General features: G+C 45.4%; 1 protein-coding gene across 2 annotated transcripts in view; it reads right to left on the reverse strand.

Annotated features, from left to right (window-relative positions):
* BBS9 (Bardet-Biedl syndrome 9) overlaps nt 1-16,653 on the reverse strand; it is a 340,657-nt gene that overhangs the window by 313,793 nt on the left and 10,211 nt on the right. Inside the window, exons 1-4 of one of the 2 annotated variants that reach the window (XM_045827320.1) lie at nt 14,638-14,669; nt 13,714-13,836; nt 9,561-9,711; nt 6,332-6,396 (exon numbers count right to left, since the gene is read on the reverse strand). In XM_045827320.1, coding sequence (XP_045683276.1) covers nt 6,332-6,396; nt 9,561-9,711; nt 13,714-13,825 — 328 coding nt within the window. In that variant the 5' untranslated portion in view covers nt 13,826-13,836; nt 14,638-14,669. Of the gene's footprint in view, nt 1-6,331; nt 6,397-9,560; nt 9,712-13,713; nt 13,837-14,637; nt 14,670-16,653 lie in introns of those variants that run through there. The other variant, XM_045827319.1, reaches the window with a different exon arrangement.

Genomic DNA, 16,653 nt, shown 5'->3' on the forward strand with positions numbered 1-16,653 from the left:
GAGCCACTCCCAGGGAACTTGGTGAGCCGATGACAGTGTCCCGAAGGAGAATGGCATGAAGAGTGTCGCTTCCACCTCCTCCTTTCCCAGCCTGGCCTTTCTTACTCATTTGGAAGGTGGAGGAGGGTTGAAAGAGAAAAACTACCAGAGGAGGACTTCTTGGGGTAGAATCACTTCTACTCAGATCTATGCCCTTGAAAATGGTAATAATAGGCTTTGCATGCCAATAAAATAAAAAAAGAGAGAAAGACTCAAATTTTCCAGCTAACCCTGATAGGAGATGAAAACTTTCCGGGGTGCAAACGGCAGTGAAACCCGTACGGCAACGACTGAGGAAGAATGACCACCACACGAGCCACGTGGGGTCGGGGGTGCGGGGAGCCACCCACCAAATAACTCCTGGCATTAACCTAAGAAAAAGAAGTTCCAAGAAACATTTGGTTTGTCCCTACAGAAGTTACAAATCTCATTCTTCACCCAAAAGCAGATCACACCCTCTGAGGAAGGAAGGAGCTCGCACACACCCACCAGCTGAAGGGTCGGCAAACCTGGGGCTGAGCGGGGACACGACACAAAGTGGCCCTGCCGTGACACTGGGGCCTGTGTCCTGACAGCACGCCGCTTATATTGGAAAACGTCCACATGTCAGGTGACAGTACTTAAAAACTTAGTTTTCTTAGCAATCTGGCCATAGCTACCATCTTATAACAAAAGTGGTGTCTGAAAACCTGAAACCTCTGGCCATTTTTTTTCTAGAGAAGTTCCAATGACAAACAATTGAAATTACTTATACAGGTTTTGCCCTTGGAGACACAGACTGAATATAGTAAGTACATACCCATAATTACAGTCTGCATATAGCTAAAGCTATTGTAAAGTTTCCTCAGTTAGAAAGTAAATGGATGTTATTATATTTGTGCTGTTTGACCCTATATAAACAGAATCTGATTTAAATCTTTAATAATCCTATGAGAAATCAAAAGTCACCCTGACAACAGTTTTTGGAGCCATCTGAAATAACTGTTGAAAAATCTAATGATGTTAAATAAAATAAAAACCTTTAAAGAGTAAGTTAAAAGGTTCATTGTGTTAAATAACCAAATTAGATTATATAAGTCTGTCAAAAGTAAGGAACCACATGTTTTTGCCCTCTTGTGGCAAACATTAAAATTCCATAAATATGTCTAATGCTTATAGTAAATGCTTGTTGAGAAGTACACAAGTTTTGGGAAAGAATATTTAAGAGGACATAATCAGTATGGCTTATGCTCACGCATCTGTAACCACTTACTCAGAAGCTGAAGCCCATCCCACAGGAGCCTCAGATGACACGTGATGCTTTCTCTCCCTGAGTCCAGTAAGGTGGGCTACCTACAGGCCAGCGGGGGCCTGCTGGCTGCCCAGAGTAAGCGCACCGCTGACGACACTCACCCACCAAAACCAAGTCGGCACAGTAGCCTCTGACTACTGAGGGGTGTCTGGTGTGTCCAGGAGGCCTCCTCTAGTTTGCTTCAGATCTTTTTTGGCCACACACAGGGCATAAAAAAAAGACAGAAGATAATTGGGGAGGGACACTTGAGGGTAAGGATGTCAAGTTCAGCAACACTTGCATCTGCAGACACCAGTGGTTTCCCTTAAACTAGAGAATGTTTATGCATCCCCTGTTACGGTAAAAGCTAGGTAAAAGTTCAGCAGGAACTTCAAGAAACATTTTTCAAGAACAAAAACATGAACTTCCCTGCTTGTGGATTTAAGCCAAGCCAGGAAAAATATACAAGTGGTCAGACTACAAATATTGTAAGAGGCTGCCGAAAGGAGACGGAGAGGGGAAGCGAGGCGGGCGTAAGGGAAGGCAGTCTAAGTCTAGACGCCTCTTCATCCCCGCAGAACACACGGCTTGTGAGCAAACGCCACGCACAGAAGAGCGATAAAAGTCACCGTCCTGGTGACGAGAAACTCTCATTTTCAACACTGATTTGCAGGAGGACCCACGTGTCCCATGCACAAGTTCTGAGCAAACGTGCCAGTTTCTTTCCGTGGGCTTCTTTAATAAACGTACACATCTTGCCCCCGACTGTGCCCTGCGTGCCTGAGTGCAGCTCTAAAGGCCCCTGTCTTCAGACACCCACCCGCCGAAGGGGGCCACCTTGGCCACCAAAGGGAAGGCCACGAGTCTAACCCCATTTCTAGTTTTCAGCATGCTTCCCTCCCCTGCCCTCTCGGAGCTGCCACGGGGCTCCCAGAAGGAATCAACTCTCTAAGAAGTCTTCAGGGGTGACCGTGGCCAAGGCTTCCTCTTCCGTGGTCCGTGTAACGAAGTTAATAGGAGTCCTAGCAGTCAGCAGGTTTACAGTGGAAAACAGAAGAACAACGGCATTCATGCAATGGAGTGGCCTATACCATACCTTCCCGCTGACTCTGCAACACTCAGTATTTGCCCTCCACCAGGAGGAGCAACATCTTTTACCCTGGAACCAATGAGAATGTTCCACAGTGACCATGAGAGGTACTATCCAGGCCCCTGATGAAAAAAGAGTGGAAAAGGAAATAATAGGGGTAACAGAGAAAAAAAAAGGAAGGGAGAAAGTAACATGAAGAGAATCATAATGAGCCAAGACCAATTGCCTCAGCACTACCTGGAAGCTAGTTCACTCATTCATTCAACAAGTGTGCCTACCACATACCACGTGCCAGATACTGAGCCTGCCTTAGGGACCCAAAAGACCTTCACCCCAGAAAGAGACTGCCTAACAACATCCAGCTCAGAGATGGGGAAAACAAATCGGTATTTGAAATGAAAGAAAAATATGAGGAAAGCTCAAATCAAGAGAATGAGTGTGAGAAACACAAATCCTAAAAAGCTTACATTTACAGCAAACTCCAAAGATGCATATTATTTGGATAAGGAATAGGCCCCCAGACTTTGACTTTATTATAGTACCCATAAAAACACTTCCCAATATTGATATCCATAAAAATAGCTCTCTCAACTTGAACTAAAATTTATCTAATAACAGAAACAAAGTTTTTTAAGTTACCTTTTATATTTAATAAAGGCCAAAATGCTGAAACTATTCCACATTTAACTAGCATTCTTGCACCCAGAGAGCAGTGTTGAGAATGAAACCCAAATAAGCATCAGATAACTGCCCTGAGGTCGGGTTGAGTGAAGAAAACCAGAGGCCAAGAAGTCGGAACTGTAAAGAAAAAGGACTTGAGGTTCACCAAAGAAAATGTACTTTGAACCACTATGACTCAGCCCCTAATGAATTTGTTACTGCTATTGAATATTCCTTAAGACTGAAGAGTCCTAAATACCCAGAAATAGCCCCTATTAGAGCAATCCTGGATGCGATCCTTGAGAGAAAGGGGATTACAAGGAACCCTCTATGAGAATTTTAACTATGCAGGGAAATAGCAGACCAAGAAAATATAACAGCCTAAGCACCCAAGAGAACAAATGAACAAAGGGAAAATTCTAACCAAGATAGCAAAACCTTGGCATGACTGGTGTGGCTCAGTACGCTGAGAGCCAGCCTATGAACTGAAAGTTCTCTGGTTCAATTCCCAGTCAGGGCACATGCCTGGGTTGCAGGCCAGGTCCCTGGTTAGGGGCATGCAAGAAGGAACTGATCGGTGTTTCTCTCCCTCTTTCTCCTTCCCCTATCTCTAAAAATAAATAAAATCTTTAAAAAATAAAAAATAAGAAAACCTTCAACCGAATGTCTGGTGTTCTCCACCAAGTCAGCATTAGAGAATATCTATTCCTTCACAATGTTCAAAAGCCCAGACTTCTGGTGAAGATAGAGGTGTAGGTAAACACGCTTCGCCTCCTTACACAACTGCAGTAAAAACTACAACTAGACTACAGACAAATATCACCCAGATTTATCAGAAAATCAAGCGGTATGGAAGTCTAACAACCAAAGAGTTAAAGAAGCCACATTCATCCAGGCAGGTAGGAGGGGCGGAGACATGGGGACACATGGAGAGGCGGAGAGGCATGGAGACACAGGGTGGGGTGGAGAGGCGACTGAACAGGAGGTCTCACATTCATGTGTGGCAGATAAAAATCAGGAGGGATATCTCAGGAGCGAGGGATCCCAGGCCCAGGCCAGGTGAACAAGCCCAGGGTTCCAGTGCCAGAAAGGTAAGTCCCTACAACTTCTGGCTGTAAAAACCAGTGGGGTTTGGGGCAGCAGAAGAAACTCTAGGATTCTCAGGAGGCTGCTCTTAAAAGGCCCACAAAGGTCTCAGGACTTATGCAGACTGACCCCCGCTGGGATTCAGCACCAGGGCAACAGCTGGAAGGGCACCAGTGGCATAGGGGGCGAAAGTGAAGTGACTGGCAACAGGGTGAGTGCCGGGAGACAGCTTCCTCCCGGGCTAACTTCCAGAAGCCAGGCAGTGGCATTATCCCCTTACTGAGTCCTCGCCCACACAGAGCCATGAGGCGGTGAAACAGGTTGCTCTGTCTTGATGATTACCCACAGCTCTGCCCCACACAATTTACAGGTGAGCTTTTCTATAATAGGCCACGCTGATAAGTCAGGGAGTCAAAGCACCTCTACCTAATACACAGAAACATACAGGGAGGCTGCCAAATTGAGGAGACAGAGAAATATGGCCCAAATGGGGGGGAAAAAAACAAAACAGAACAAAACTCCAGAAAAAGAACAAAACAAAATACAGATAAGCAGCCTACCAGATGCAGAGTTCAAAAACACAGGCTATTAGGATGCTCAAAGAACTCATTGGGTACTTCAACAGTATAAAAAAGACCCAGGCAGAAATGAAGGTTGCATTAAGTGAAATAAAGAAAAGTCTACAGGGAACCCACAGTGGAGGGGATGAAGCCAAAAATCAAATCAACAATCTGCGCCATAAGGAAGAAAAAAAGCATTCAATCAAAACAGCAAGAAGAAAAAAAAAAGACTTCAAAAAAAATGAGGATCAACTAAGGAGCCTCTGGGACATCTCCAAACGTACTAACATCTGAATCATAGGGGTGCCAGAAGAAGAACAAGAAATTGAAAACTTAATTGAAAAAGTAATGAAAGAACACTTCCCTGGCTGGTGTATCCCCCCATACCTAGCCCTTTCCCTCCCTTGGGAAAGTAAAAATAAAAACCCTTGAAGGAAGGAAGGAAGAGAGGGAGGAAGAGAGGAAGGGAGGGAGGAAGGAAGGGAGGAAGGAAGGGGAGGGAGAGCAGGATAAACTTCCCTAATTTGGTGAAGGAAATAGACATACAAGTCCAGAAAGCATAGAAAATTCCAAACAAGTTGGACCCAAAGAGGACCACACCAAGACACATCATAATTAAAGTGCCAAAGATTAAAGATAAAGAGAGAATCTTAAAAGCAGCAAGTTACCTACAAGGAATTCCCATAAGACTGTCAGCTGACCTCTCAAAAGAAACTCTGCAGGCTAGAAGGGACTGTCAAGAAGTGATGAAAAGCAAGGACCTACAACCTAGATTATTCTATCTAGTAAAGCTATCATTTAGAATGGAAGGGCAGATAAAGTGCTTCCCAGACAAGGTCAAGTTAAAGGAATTCATCATCACCAAGACCTTATTATATGAAATGTTAAAGGGAACTATATAAGAAAAAGAAGACCAAAACTATGAACATTCAAAAGGCAACAAATTCACAACTATCAACAACTGAATCTAAAAAACAAACTAAGTGCCCTGGCTGGCGTGGCTCAGTGGATCACTGAGTGCAGGCCTGCAAACCGAAAGGTCACTGGTTCGATTAATTCCCTGTCAGGGCACATGCCTGAGTTGTGGGCTAGGTTCCCGGCTGGGGGCGTTCAAGAGGCAACCGACCGATGTACCTCTCACACATTGTTGTTTCTCTCCCTCTCTTTCTAACTCCCTTCCCCTCTTTCTACAATTAAATAAATAAAATCATTTTTAAAATAAAAATAAAAAAACAAACTAAGCAAACCACCAGAACAGGAACAGAACCATAGATATGAAAATCATTTGGAAGGTTATCAGCTGGAAGGGGAATGGGGGTGAATCAGGGAAAGGCATAGGAATTAAGAACTACAAATTGGTAGGTATAAAATAGACAGGGCGATGTTAAGAACAGTATAGGAAATGGAGTAGCCAAAGAAGTTATATGCATGACCCATGAACTAAGTAAGGCAGGGGGCAGGGTGCAGATTGCTAGAAGGAATGGGAGTACTGGGCAGAGGGACACAAAAGGTAAAAATTGGAACAACTGTAATAGCATAATCAATAAAATATATTTAATAAATAAAAAAATAAATAAAAAGCCAATTTTTAATAGAAATTTGACATCAGAAAAATATGTTTCTTACCTGAGACAGAGTAGACACAAAGTTTTCTAGAATGCAGCACAGCCAAATGAAGCATTTCAGTACCTCTGAAAAATGGAGAAAGTTTTAAAAATTTAAATATTAGTTTCAGACATAACCAAAAAATTACTCAATAATTTTTACAAGAGATTATCACCACGGTCTACCATGAGTGACCTAAACAGTTCACTAGATGACATTCCAAGCTGGAAAACAGAGGTAGCCAACAGCCAGTCTGACAGTCCCGGAGGCTCAGGAGCTGGGCTACGGAGCTGCCTTCAAACGGAAGCCCAGGGAACCCCCCGGAGGAGGTGCCTAGAGGCCCCTTCAAGAGGGCTCTCCCGGCAGGCCCTGCCTCTCCAGCTCATTAACCTGTGACATTCAGCACATCACCTAAGCTCTCCAAACCTGTTTCCCCTCCTGGAAAATAAAAATAAGGGTTTTCAATTGCATGAAATGAAATCATGAGAAAGCACCTTGCAAAGTGCAAAGCACCACAAAACGCTAATCATTATTAAATAACAGTGATGATTTTAAATGGCGTGTATCACTTCCAGTTCTGAACATAATGAGAGGCACTAAAAGTATTTCAGTTTGACCACTGTCACCACTCTGCCGCCCTGCCCCTCTTGAGTGGTTTCGAGAGACAAGGAAGGCAGGGTCTAGAAATCCGAACTCCCAAGTCTTCGAGGATCAAGCAAGTACGTATAAATGAGAAAGGGGTATCAGTGGCTGGGACCCACTGCGGCTGGGGCCAGGCTAACGCAGGCCACTACTACTCAGGTCCGGGCTTGTGGCCACGTCTCCACATTTTTTTTTCTTCAAGAAAAGCCAGAATGTGACATCTCCTGGCTCAACTGCATATACATATAAGTGAGTTTATTTGAGCCACACTGACATCATACACTGCGGAGCAAGATCTCCTCGTGGCTCTCAAATGCTGGCAAGTCTCTTCAGTTTCAGACACATCTGCAAGCAGGCCTCAGTGTATGATCTGCGTCCTAGAGATTCTGTTCTGAAGGACAGGGACTATCGTTGAAATCCGAAGTCCTGGTTAGGGCGCTGACTCTGCAGCTTGATATTTGTGTGATCACTCGATCTTTCGGAAGGCTAGTCTCTCATTTAGAAAACAAGGATTATACTAGACAACACCTGCAAAACACTGTCACAATGAATATACAAATACCACTCACTGTACTATCAGAAAATGCAAATATACACAATGATCAAATAACCAATATTGCCTTCAAAATTTCTTATATGTGCCCTGAACACTCCACATAATTTTTCCGTCACGCACAGGAAAAGACATCGCGAGGGGCCAGTAAAGCATGGAGTCAGGCAAGCAGATCTGGGTCTGAACCCCAGCCGTGTGACCTGAAGCCTGAGCTCCGGCGAGCTGCCTCACCTCCAAAGGCAGAGCAGGAGACGGGGCTAGTTCACTAGTGCCTATACAGAACCCACTCCCTACGGCTGACCTCCTCCCTTCCCACAAGTGATCACAGCGACGGAGGCCACACACCAGGCCACTGGGCAGAATAGCTGTCACAGCACTTCACTTTTTGAAAAAAAAAACAGAAAGGCAAACATGCTTTTTAGAGGCAGGAATCCTTTCATCCCCTTATGGTATAAACCCATCCCGTACCATAGGAGAGAAGTACACCAGGGGCACCTCATCACCATCAGCTTTTAGACGGAGTAGGTGTTTACCAGCCACGCCGGTCACAGCATCTCCCCCTGCACCCTGTCACAGTGTGTGAAAGCCCTAGGCGAGCACGGCCATGAAGCTGCTTCCCTCAAAATGAGACACAGCAGGAAAAGAGGGGGAACAGTCAGGTTTTTCAGCAGGACTCAGGGCCCTGAAGAAATGGAAGCTGGGGCCAATAAATCGTGATGAGCAGCCCTGGCTGGGTAGCTCAGGTGGTTGGAGCAGCATCCTGATGCACCGAGGTTATGCGTCTGATCCCCGGTCAGGGCACTTACAGGAAACAACCAATGAACGCATAGATGGACGGAACAACAAATCAATGTTTCTCTCTCTCTCTCTCTTTCCCTCCCTCCGTCCTTTCCTCTCAAGCTCTCTAAAACATCAATCAATAAGTAATTTTTAATTATTATGACAAGCGAATGGAGTGAGCCAAAATCCAGAGTTCAGGGCACTCCCCGACCTGAGAAGGCAAAACGGGGTCAGAAAGAAGAGGCAGAGAAAACAAGACCACCACTGCCTACGTAACTTTTCACAAGGGATACTTTCATAAATGATTAAGAAACACAGGCTTAAGGATAAAATACTGCCATTTTCAACAACATGGATGGATCCTGAGGGTATCACGCTAAGCAAAATCGGACAGGAAAGGACAAGAACCATACGCTTTCTCGCGTATGTGGGACATAAAACAGAAAGCAGCAAAGGCACAAACGAAACGAAATCATAAAAGGTTGCCAGAGGGAAAGGGTAGGGTGGAGAGTAAAGAGAGTAAAGGGGGTGACATACATGGTGACAGAAGGAGGCTGGACTTTTTGGGTGCTGAGCATACAGTGCAATACACAGATGATATATCACAGAAATGTACACTTGAAACTGATGTAATGTTATCATTAACCAACGTTACCCAACAGACTTAATTTAAAAAAAAAAGAAATACAGACTCGTTTTAAGAAAATTCATGTATGAAAATAAGACGAAATCAGCACTATCATCAGTAAATAAAAAGCGCTCATATTAAACAGAATGTGAACTAATAAACAGTTTTCTAAAATGAAGCCCTTGTAAGGGAAGACTTAATTTTGCAGGTTGATCTAAGGACCTCTCTACCCCAAACACATAATTCGTTTTAAAGCTTCAAAGCTATGTGCCAAATAGCATAACTGTTACTTTGTCTAATTATTTAAAGAGATACTTATATAAACTGGACATTTAGTGTTTTAAATGAATACTTTCTATTTGTTTATTTGGTTATTTTCAAAAGCTTATCTCTTTTAAGTTTCTGATCCACCAGGAATCTTAGGTCTGTCACTACAAAAACTGTCCTAAATGATTTGACCTTAAATGTACAGGTTTCCACATTAAAGAGAATTCAGTAAATGAGGAACACCTAGGTGACAATATCCAGAAAATATATTAAGTTCATGGATAGTCTTTTCTTCTTTAAAGAATCCTTAAATGTGACACAGTAAGGGACTGATATATTCCAAGTAAAATAAAATACCCGAACTTGTGGGCTGTACTTACGAAACAAATTTTCCTACTTCCACTTGCAGTATTGGATCTTGTAGATGAACTTCTAGAAGCAAATCTTCAGCTTGAGCCCCATCTCCGGTTTTCACAGGGTGGGGGTTAAAGATTCGCAGGTATCCCATAAAGCTACCCACAATTATTTTATCTGAGGAGAGATTTTTTTTAAAAAGAATTAGGAAGAAATAAACAGCAACAACATTTCTTTGGAAATAAACTTTTTAATGTTAAAAAACAAATCTAAGAATTAAAAGAATTGGCCCTGGCTGGTATAGCTCAGTGGATTGAGTACGGGCTGCAAACCAAAGTATCGCAGGTTCGATTCCCAGCCAGGGCGCATGCCAGGGTTGCAGGCCACAGCCCCCAGCAACCGCACATTCATGTTTCTCTCTCTCTCTCTCTCTTTTTCCCTCCCTTCCCTCTCTAAAAATAAATAAATCTTTAAAAAAAAAAAAGAGAGAAAAACTTCTAAAAAAAATAAAGATTAAAAAAAATTGAAAGAATTGAGTCTTGCTTTATATACAAAGCCCGATCTACCAACAGAACATGTCATCAAAGTGAGCTTATTCAATAATATACAGCTTTTCAAAAGTAGCTTTATACTTACCAACAGTCAAATATATTAACATATCACATTTTTTCCTAAGCCTCAATTTGGTTATCAGTAGTCATAATTTAACTTGGTCAAAGCAAGTTGTTTTATCAAAGGATTGGTATAAGGCTGTAAACTGATTTAATCAGAATGTCAACTCTACAGCTAGTTGCAGCTACTGGAAACACTGTATTAAAAAGGATTCTGACACCCTGACCTGTGTAGCTCAGTTGGTTGAGTATCATTCCACAAAGCAAAAAGGTACTGGTTTGATTCCCGGTCAGGGCACATGCCAGGGTTATGGGCCAGGCCCCTGGTTAGGGTGCATGCAAGAGGCAGCCCATCGACGTTTCTCTCTCACATCAATGCTTCTCTCCTTCTCCCTTCCTCCCCCTCTCTAAAAAATAAATAAGTAAAATTCTTATTTAAAAAAAAAAGGGATTCCTAGGTCTCACCATCAACCAGAGGACTCTACCTCCAGCAGGTGTCCCCAGAAAGATAGGCTGAAGTCCTAGCCCCAAGTACCTGTAACTTTATTTGGAAACAGGGTCTTTGCAGATGTAACTGAATTAAGATGAGGTCCCATTTGATCAGGTGTGATAGCACTCTATCAGCATCCTCATCAGATGAGAAAACGGAGCCAGGGAGGAGAGTGCCATGCGAGGACACGGACATACATGAAGATCAAGTGACAATGGAGGGACAACGCAGGCAGGGCGTGGAGTGAAACATCTACCAGCCAAAGAAGACCCGGGCTCTCAGCAGCTGCCAGAGGCACAGAAGGGTCCTAGAGGCGTCCCAGGGGGCCTGGCCCTGCCAACACCAACCAGACAGACGGCCAGCAAGTCAGGAAGAAAACGTAGTAGCAGGATCACACTGCCAGCTGACCAGTCGCAAAAGAGAAGGGAGCCCCCAACATGACTTCTTCAGGTTGCCATACAATTTCTCCTACTTCTCCATCATCCTCACATTTTTAAATGTTTCCTTCTCTTCTTCTTCTCAACTACACACAGGCTGTGAGCACAGATGGACGCACCACTTAGTCTGGAGGCGGCAGAGACTGGACCGCGGCCATGGCTGAATGACAAGGGAAAGGGGGAGCACCCAGACACGCTGGTCTTGAAGGGCCAGCGCTCCCTGAAAGTGCCCCCGAGGCAGCGGGTGCACCTGCCGTCCCCGCCGCAGAGGGGACGCCCACGTGCAGGTGCAGCGGTGCCAGGGACAGGTGCCCGAAGGAGGCCGGCCTGAAGGCTGAGCAGCTGACAGGTAAACGGAGGAGCCACACGCTTTTCGGTCAGCCTCACGTGCGTTCTAGTGACCCTTGTGTTGAACTCTCCCTCGGGGCCACAGGTGGGCGCGGAACCCCACCCGGACCAGTCAGGTTCTCCCTCTCACCCCCACTCCCGTTATCTGGCTCGAGGGTCTGAGTCTTGAACTGAGAAGAACCGGAGGAGAGCGGGCACCACTTTAAACGCCCAGTGTCTAATTTCAACGAGGATCTCAAGGTGAGCGAGGGATCCTTATGTGTATTGAGTCAGCTTCACCTAAAACAGTATCAGGATGCCTATCAGAATCCCTTCCCTCTCGGACCTCTTCAAAGGAAGGGTCAGCTGGCATGCCTGCCTCAGCTTCCCAGCCTGACAGCAAACTCCCCTTCCTCCTCTGTTTTCACCCTGACCTTCCCGCCTTGGGCCACAGTGAAAGGGCCCTCGGGCCTGTGTCAGCTTACCCCTTCCATCAGCACACCGGACCCCGTCTCGGACCGTCTTCTCTGGGTGCCAGCTTTACCAACTATGTCCTCTATGTGACCCGCTGAGTTCTGTCCACCTTCTTCACCCGACATTGCCCCCAACCATCCCCCCTTCTCCCCCTCCCTGCACCCCTCAGTTTCTTTAAAGGGCTATAAACACTCGGTCTTCCCACCCTCCCACTCCCTCACTCAGTGAAGATCTGACTTTGCTACTGTTGTGCCCCCTCATCCACCCTACCCAAGGGCAGTGATGAACCACTCCCTGCTGAATGGCATGGAACCCCTTTAGTCTTCATGCCACCAAACCTCGCCTCCCAGGTCCCAGCCCTGCGCCCTTCTAGGAATCCATCACTGCCCACCCTTCCCAGCCCCCACCCCCTCCCCCCCACTTTAATGCGCTAACTCTCCGGGTCATGGTGCTGAGGTTCCCGCCCTCTTAGCCCACCTTGTCGCCCTGCACCTCACCCGTTCTCACAGTGTCAGACACGACGACCAGCACACTGCTCCCTCCCTCTGCCCTGCCTGCTCGACATTGCTTCCTCAAACAGAGCATGTCCCACACTTCTTCTCCCATTAACCTTCCCCTCCGTGAGATCAGTGATAATGATACGTAGACTTTAGCATGCCACCACTCAACTTGAGAGCTTGTCCAAAGTGCAGACACCTAAGCTCCCCTCTGGTCCACCGACCCCCAGAGAGCATGCTCCTCTAGGGTCCTGTACATCTGGAACGGGAAGTCTCCATACACAACAAGCACCCCAGGACACTATGACACACAGTGGTCCAGGCTCTGAGTGACAAAGATCGGTGGTTTATTTCTGTGTGGGACACACACAGGACAACGTGTACAGCAGGCTTGCGTGAACAGACGAAGCAGCTCACAGCGGGTCCACGAATCAGGGGGAAGCAACATGCCAGCATATTGGGAACCCACGGGGGGCCCCCAGTGAGGAGCCCTGAGGGAAACGATGAGTGCACAGTATGTCATCCAGGGGTGTCACCCGCGGTATGACAGTCAGGAAGTACAGTTTACAACCCACAGGGGCATGAGATCGTTTGGGCAGAAACGGCTTTGACATTGCTCTCTCTGGCAGGTGTTTTCATGGGGTGCCTCTTTTACGTTGCCAAATAATAGGGAAATCACGGAGCTTTCAGAGAGTTGGGCAGGAGGCAGGGTTGGCAATCTTTGAAGGCCCTCCCAGGAGACCCGCTGAACAGGCCTTCCCATCTCCTATCACTGAGAGGACAGGGGCCCGACTGTCCTTAGACACAACTGGGCAGGTGCCCACTGCACTTTAGTGCCCCCGCTCTTCCTTGGCAACGTAATCTTCTCCTCTCACCTTGTCCCCCAGATTCACTGTTTTCATTACAGGCAAGAAAAACAGAGTGAAGAAAAATGTTAGGGGACAATACTTAGCCACACCGAACAAAGGAACAACCATACTGTGATAAGTATTCTTTTTAAGCCCTGGCTGGTGTGGCTCAGTGGACTGAGCACTGGCCTGCAAACCAAAGGGTCTCCAGTTTCATTCCCAGTCAGGGCACACGCCTGGGGTGTGGGGCAGGTCCCCACTAGGGGGCACACGAGAGGCAACCACACATTGATGTTTCTCTCCCTCTCCTTCTCTCTCCCCCTTTCTCTAAAAATAAATAAATAAAATCTTTAAAAAATAATTTAAAAAAATAAAATTAGTGCATAATTATGACAGTTCACCTAGGCTCTATAAAGTACATATTTTAAAGGGAAGTTGCTTTTGTTTTATCCATGTAACGCTTTGCTCCAAGATGTGTGGCCATAAGTTACTCACCTTGTCCATTTCTAGTATTGTCAACATCAGCCAGACACAAACAGCCTTGATCAAATTCCTCTTTTTCTCCCAGAACAGTAGACCACCAATCACGGGCTTTAAACAAGGACATTTTTGTTCACTCTAAAAAGAAAAAGAAGTGTGTTTATAATTTTAAAAAAGTCCACTTCACACACACAAAAAAAAACCTCTTCACAACATGAATTATGAATTAATTCTCTCTTAAGGCATAGCAAATGAAATCTGGACAACTTTGACAAAACCAGTGCTGCATTAACTTTAATTTCTTGTATTTTTGTGGACCTATGTGAAACACAAACCCAAACAGGTGGAAGCATTAATCAGATGTTTCGCAAGGACGTTGGCAAGCCAGGCTAAGAAATTATACGTGTGTGTTGGGCCAGTCCTCCCTTCTGGGAGATTCAGTAGACAACTGCACGAAGTGACAAAAAAAAAATTTTCCTGGGAGGATCAAGATTCTAATTCTACCATCACTAGTTAGCACGTAGTTCCTTAGCAAAACACCTGACTTCCCTCCAGTCTGGTCACGGGAAAGACTGCAGCATCTGCTGTTGCACTGAGTTGCAGAGAAGGGCGGACGAGATCAAATGCTTCAAACGCCTAACACTGGAACTCGCATGGGACAGGTGCCCAGAAAGCACTCACTCCCTTTCCCGGTTCTAACTGTGGAAAGGCAAGATGAAAAAGGAAACTCACACCAAAAAAAAGAAGCAGGAAAACTGGGTCGCAGGCCCATTTACACCACTCACTACCCATGTGTCCACAGGCACCCCACACCACCTCTCTGTGCTTTGACTCCTCATCTAGAGGGAGGGTGTACCCACCACTCCCACCACTGAGTTCCTGACAGGGTGCATGGGAACGCCCACTGGACCTTCTGAATCACAACACAACGTCACATACCCTGGGATGCTATGAGAGTCAACGGAACAGAAATGAGGCTTTCCTTCCTGCTGCAGTGATTTAAATGATAGTAGAAAACGCAGTCAATTCTCCCTATTCAAAGTTTTGTTCCATAAAGTCACACGACAAACACTGAATTAGCAAATACGGAACCACTGGTCCTGGGGAAATACAGTGCCAGGTGGCCTCGAGCCTCCAGTCACAACATTTTCACCAACCATTGAACACGTAACTTTTGTGCGTGTGTGTTTCTGCTTAAAGCCACTTTATTGTTGACTCGTCAACATTGAACTCAATGGCCAAAAACACTAAAACTCATTTGAATGAAGCTTCCATGCATTTTCTCCATAAGGTACCTTCATCACAGCATTCTTACACTTAAGAACATTAGACAATACTTCAGCATGGCATTTAATTTTGCATTTTGCATAGCAAAATCACCAAAAATGCAAACAAGCATGGTGCTAAAGAGGCCGCGGAAAGGATATTTGCTTACAGTCTGAGAGCTGAAACAAGGCGACAGAGTCGCTGTTTCGTATCAGCTGGGGAGTGTGCATCAGGTGGCCCAGATTTTGCCAGTCTGCGCATGACCATGAAAATGGCCCTCAAAACACTATGAGTATGGATTTTGGGATCGTGGATAAAATTTAGCAAATGGGCAAACTTACAAATATGGAATTTGTAAATAACGAGGATGAACTACTTTTTTAAAAAATGTAGATCAATCTAATTCTTTTTTTAAGATTTTATTTACTTTTAGAAAGAGAGAGGGGAAGGGAGGGAGAAAGAGAGGAAGAGACACATCAGTGTGAGGGAGAAGCAGCAGTCAGTTGCCTCACACGTGCCCCAAGGACCAAACCCCACAACCCAGGCACGAGCCCTGAGCAGGAATCAAACTGGCGACCTTCTGCTTTGCGGGACGACGCCCACCCAGGTGAGCCACACCAGTCAGGGCTCAACCTGCTTCTTAAAGGAGGCCTCCACAGAGGCTAACTGCAGAAACCAAGGTGACTCATTTTCTTACAGCTGGCCCAGACATTAGCTGAGAAGACATGGTGGTGACAAGCGCAGACTCTGGAGGCACTTGGCGCGAGTCTGAATCCCTGCTCTGCCCGTAGCAACCATGCAGCCAGGGCCAGGCTACTGAAAGTCCCTGATTCCTGACCTTCTCTATACTTCAGCTTCCTCATCTGTAAGATCCAGGTAAGAATGGTGCCGTGAGGACTGAAGAACACAAAGGCAGCCTAATGGACAGGAGAAAATATTTGCAAATCTGTATCTGATAAAAAGTTAATATACAGAATACATAAAGAACTCATACAACTCAACCAAAAAAAAAATCTTTTTAATGGGCAAAGGACTTGACTAGCTGTTTCTCCAAAGGAGATATATAAATGACCAGTAAGCCCATGAAAAGACGCCCATCAGAAAAAGATTTAATCATTGGGGAATTCAAATCAAAACCATAGTGAGATACCACCTCATACCCATTAGGATGGATGGCTATTAAAAAAACACACAGAGCCCCGGCTGATGTGGCTGGGTGGACTGAGTGCCAGCCTGCAAAGCAAAGGGTCACTGCTTCAATGCCCAGTCAGGGCACAAGCCCGGGTTGCGGGCCAGGTTCCCTGGTGTGGGACATGCAAGAGGCAACCACACACTGATGTTTCTCTCCCTCTCTCTCTCCCTCCCCCACCCCATTTAAAAATAAATAAATAAAATCTTTGAAAAAAACACACAGAAAATAATCATTGTTGGCAAGGATGTGGAGTAACTGAAACTCTTACGCACTCTTACTGAGTATGTATAACGGTGCAGCCACAGTGGACACAGTATGGTGGTTCCTCAAAATATTAAAGATAAAAACTACCAAAACAATAAAGATAAAAATAAAAACTACCATATGACCCAGCAATCCCACTTCTGCATATATATCCAGAAGAACTGAAAGCAAGTTCTTGGAGAAATATGCATACACCCAAGTTCACAGCAGCATCAGTCACAGCAGCCGAAAGC

The sequence above is a fragment of the Phyllostomus hastatus genome, unplaced genomic scaffold, assembly GCF_019186645.2.
Source record: "Phyllostomus hastatus isolate PE091 unplaced genomic scaffold, TTU_PhHast_1.1 phas_scaffold_78, whole genome shotgun sequence".
NCBI classification, from domain to species: Eukaryota; Metazoa; Chordata; class Mammalia; order Chiroptera; family Phyllostomidae; genus Phyllostomus; species Phyllostomus hastatus.